This window comes from Octopus bimaculoides, chromosome 18 (genome assembly GCF_001194135.2).
Source record: "Octopus bimaculoides isolate UCB-OBI-ISO-001 chromosome 18, ASM119413v2, whole genome shotgun sequence".
NCBI classification, from domain to species: domain Eukaryota; kingdom Metazoa; phylum Mollusca; class Cephalopoda; order Octopoda; family Octopodidae; genus Octopus; species Octopus bimaculoides.
The window spans coordinates 38,941,311-38,945,873 of record NC_068998.1 but is presented as its reverse complement, the minus strand read 5'-3'; the positions used below and the strand labels follow the sequence as shown (position 1 = coordinate 38,945,873).

The window sequence follows — 4,563 nt, the reverse complement described above, 5'->3', positions numbered from 1 at the left end:
ATTTGAAATAAACGTCAACATTGTACACGCTTGCTGCAAAAAATATCAAAAAAGACAAAAAAAAATTAGTAAAAAAATGCCATCTTGGACATCACACGCAATAAATAAATAATTGTTAAGCTTTCTACATCTAATTCAAGCTACTTTTACATGGATGAATGTCTAGTCGAGTATTTTATCTTAAAAGGATGATCCATCAAAATGTACGACCAAAACTACTGTTTAAATGGAAAGAAACAGCGAAAACCCAAAGCTCTTGCAGTCTTTCCTCTGTAAACTTGTATCTGTAGTAGTGTGAGAGGTAAAAATCTATCAGAACACATTGTAGTACAGTAGAAACATATGTGAATTAAATTCTCTCATTATTTCGGCTAAGTCCAAATTTAAAACTGCCTAATGTAATGAAAAAAAAATTTTTTTTTGTTTCTACCTGTATATGAGAAAGACTTGTAAACTGTTTCAATTTTTTAGCTTCATCTGACCTACTAAGGTTATGCTAGCATTATAAACTTGAAAGCATTGTGATTTTTGTGGTATTTATTACATTACTTTTAAGGTTACTTTTATTCACTTCAAAATAATGACATATCAGTATTGTGCTATTTGTACTCTTTGACTTCCGAACAATATTTTCAATTCAAGTGATGACCAGGTACCTAAAAGTAAGTGAACAAAGATATATCGTTCGAATATTTATTAGTATTGCCGTCTTCTTCTTCTTCTTCTTTTTCTTCCTTCTTCCTCCTCTTTTCCCTCCTCCTCCCTCTTTCCTTTCCCTTTATCCTCCTCCCTCTTTCCTTTCCCTTTATCCTCCTCCCCATACTTCCTCCTTTCTTCCTCCCTCCTCCTCTTCTGTCTCTTGCCCTCCCACCTCCTCTCCCCTCCTCGCCAAGAAAATGCATGTTCAATTCCAAAATGCTGCATTCTTAGCAAAACCGAAAGCTACATGCTTCAGCAAATGCAAAGAGGAATGTATTTGAGAGAATATATACACGTGTGTGCATGCACGCGAGCATGTATGTATGCATGTGTGTATGTTGTGGAGGTATGTGGCCGTGGCCTAGTGGTTAAGGTGTTTGGCTCATCATCGTAAGAGTGTGGTTTCAATTCTTGGACCAGGCAACATGTTGTGTCCTTGAGCAAAACAATATTTTACGTTGTTCCAGTCCACTCAACTGGCAAAAATGAATAATCCTGCAACAGACTGGCATCCCATCCAGTGGATATATATATGCCAAGGAAACTGGGAAACCTGCTCTTAGGAGTCCACAGGGCTCAAGAAGGATGCTCTATCCTGTCATATGTCATGTAAAGGTCCTTGAACACTTTCATCAAAGATGTCTAAGACGCATTCTGAATGTTGACTGGACCTTAAAAACTCCAGACACACAATTCCTGAGGAAAGCTGATATCTTGAGTATTTAAGCGATGGTGTACAAGCACCAGTTACATTGGACCGGACACCTCATTAGAATGAAGGTTAGCAGGTTCCCTAAACTGATGCTATATGGGGAACTTGTTAGTGGGAAGAGACCCTGACAGAAACTAAGGCTGCGATTTAAAGGCTGTCAAGTCCTCATTAAAGACCTGTGATATGCAGGAGCCTTAAATCTAGGTTAGAAACGTCCCTTTCTCTATTGGTAAGAAATCTTGAAATAAAACCGAATAATTACATACATATATACATACATACATAAGATATGCAAAAATAAGCTATTTGAAAGACTATTGCAAAATATATAGCAAACAGTGTAGGAGCAGGAATATCACCTTGCTTTACACCATTTTATACAGAAATTGGATCTGACAAGGTACCTCCAACATTAACTCTCACTTCCATCTTGTCATGAAATTGTCTAAGCATTCTCACAAATTTTTCAGGGCATCCTAGCTTTTTTAGGATCTCCCAAAGTGCAATTCTATTGATAGAATCAAATGCTTTTGTTAGGTCAATGAAATCCTGGTATAAGTCCATATCCTGTTCAATGCACTTCTCTTGCAACTGTCTAGCTGAAAATATCATATCCATAGTACTCCTACTATCCCTAAACCCACATTGCGATTCTGGTAGAACCTCATCAGCAATGTGCAGAAGAAATCTATCCAGCATTACTCTACAGAGGACCTTTCCAGCAACAGCTAACAGATAGATGCCACAATAATTATCCCAGACATCCTTTCCACCTTTAGATTTATATAGTATTTCCATAGTTGCATCACGCCAATCCAGAGGAACCTCTTCATTTTGCCAACCCCTCTGAATCACATCCGTCAACATTGCACAAAGATGATCACCACCATATTTATATATCTCTGCACCTAGTCCATCCATACCAGGGGCCTTTCCATTGTTCAATTTCCTGATTGCTGCTTTTATTTCAGCCAGGCTTGGAACTTCTGCTATAAGATGTTTTATTGGTCTCTCGGGTATATTATCACGAAAAGAGAGATCAACTTCAGTGGGTCTATTGAGCAACTCATCAGAATGTTCTTTCCATCTCCCAACAATATCTTTAGGATTTGTTAATAATTCTGTGCCATCCTTGCTCTGAAGTGGCACAACCTTTGATGAAACTGGTCCATAAACTTTTTTCAAGAGAGAGTAAAAAAGTTTGGAATTGTTAGCATTTGAAGCTTCTTGGATTTCATTGCATCTATCACTCCACCAATTTTTCCTGTATCATCCGTAGCTTCCTCTGCACTGTTGCTTTTACAGCCTTGAAATATGTATCCAATGTCCTGTTCGTTGACATGTCAACATTTTGCAACATGTTAAATGCCTTTCGCTTCTCCTCTCAGATAAGATTGACTTCTTCATCATTATCGTCAAACCAATCTTGGTGTTTTTTTACAACAAAGCCAAGAACGTAACTACAAATCTTGTACACTCTTTCTTTGAATGACTTCCAGCTTCCATCACAGGACAAATTATTTATATCACTCACAAACTCACTGCATACTGATGGAGTCTTAAGTTTATTCACATCAATCCATTTAGGTAATTTGTCATTATTTGCTCTAACCTTAGGCATGACAACAAAATTCACCTTGGCACACAAAAGCCTATGATCAGTCCAGCACTCTGCACCACGCATCACTTGTACAATAGCAACGTCCCTAGTATCTTGTTTCCTGGTGAGGATGTAATCTAGAAGATGCTATTTCTTAGAACCACGGTGCATCCATGTTGTTTTACACTTATTCTTGAGTCGAAACATTTATTCATGGCACACAAATCTATTTCTACACACATTTGTAACAGTAGCAAACCATTACTGTTGGAACTCCCAACCCCATGCTTTCCTAGGACACCCCAAGTCTCCCAATCTGCACCAACACAAGCATTAAAATCACCCAAAATGACAACTTTGTCATCATGGGGGATATTGCGTATAATCTCAGCAAATGACAGATAGAAGGCAAGTTTATCATCCTCTGATGAATTCATAGTTGGAGCATATGCACTTATAACTGTCGCATAGTGACCTTTTCTTAATGGCAGCCTTAAAGACATTAAACAATCTGAATGACCACATGGTAGTTCCTCAAGTTTTGAAGCCAGAATGGTTTTGATAGCAAATCCCACTCCTGATTCTCTCTTATAGGTCTCCTCTCTACTGCTCCAAAATAAATGATATCCAGTAGATTTCTCTACAAAATTCCCCTTTCCATGAATTCTTGTTTCGGTTAACGCTACAACATCCATATCATATCACTATAACTCTTTTGCAACAAGTGCGGATCTTCTCTCTGGACGAGATTTCAGACAATCATTGTCTAATAACGTTCGAACATTCCAACATCCTATATTCATAGGCTTGCATCTTAACTTAAATTTACTCACAGTTGCAGGATGATGACCAGATCCAGGCTGAGGTGCCCTGGGATACCTGCCAGGCCAGACCACAGAACAAAATGTTCCAGAGTCCTTTTTGCCATTTACTTCATTATCAATATGAACTTTCATTGTTTAGATGTGCCTTTTTAAGCTTCGGCCAGCCATGTACATACAAGATGTCCTTTTCTTTTTCCTCCCCAGCAATACCTGTGCTTGACACTTTTTAAAGTGAGGAAAAGTCTTACAAATGCTATGCTCTACAATCTCTCACTATCTTCTGCGGCAACACCACAATTAGCATTTATAAAACGGCTGTGCAAAAAACTAGGCTTCCTTTTCAGGACGAGAAAAATACTTCAGTTGTCGGCAGTCTCCAAAGTTCAGAGTCAATCACTTATCTGAAACTGTGGTTGGACATACAAATATTCCATCAAAAACCACTCAACTGGTCCTTCCTTTCGAGAATTTCAGTCATCATTCCTTTACTCTCTGTATTTCACTTATAAATATCAATACGCAGAAGATATTTTAAGGTGGCAAGCTAGCATGCCATGCAAAGTGCTTAGTGGCATTTTGTCTGCCTTTACATTCTGAGTTCAAATTCTGCCGACGTCCACTTTACTTTTCATTCTTTCAGGGCCAATAAATTAAGCATCAGTGGAGCACTGAAGTTGATGTAACGACTTAATCCCTCCCCTGTCATTTCTGGCCTTATGCCAAAATTT

The 4,563-nt window shown here is 38.3% G+C and overlaps 1 protein-coding gene across 1 annotated transcript; it reads right to left on the bottom strand.

The window, feature by feature from the left end:
• Positions 1-1,786: 1,786 nt before the first annotated feature.
• Positions 1,787-3,706, bottom strand: LOC106881952 (uncharacterized). Its single transcript, XM_014932483.1, has 2 exons — positions 3,271-3,706; positions 1,787-2,586 (listed from the first exon to the last, which is right to left on the bottom strand). Exons 1-2 carry the CDS (start codon positions 3,704-3,706, stop codon positions 1,787-1,789), a joined length of 1,236 nt encoding a protein of 411 aa, XP_014787969.1.
• Positions 3,707-4,563: the final 857 nt, after the last annotated feature.

What these genes read in the sequence shown, in the direction of transcription:
- LOC106881952 (XM_014932483.1), bottom strand. Translation starts at nt 3,706, where the DNA reads ATGGATGTTGTAGCGTTAACCGAAACAAGAATTCATGGAAAGGGGAAT. An exon ending in TGGGAGTTCCAACAGTAATG is followed by an intron (nt 2,587 to 3,270) that starts GTTTGCTACTGT and finishes TCTTGAAAAAAG; the next exon opens with TTTATGGACCAGTTTCATCA.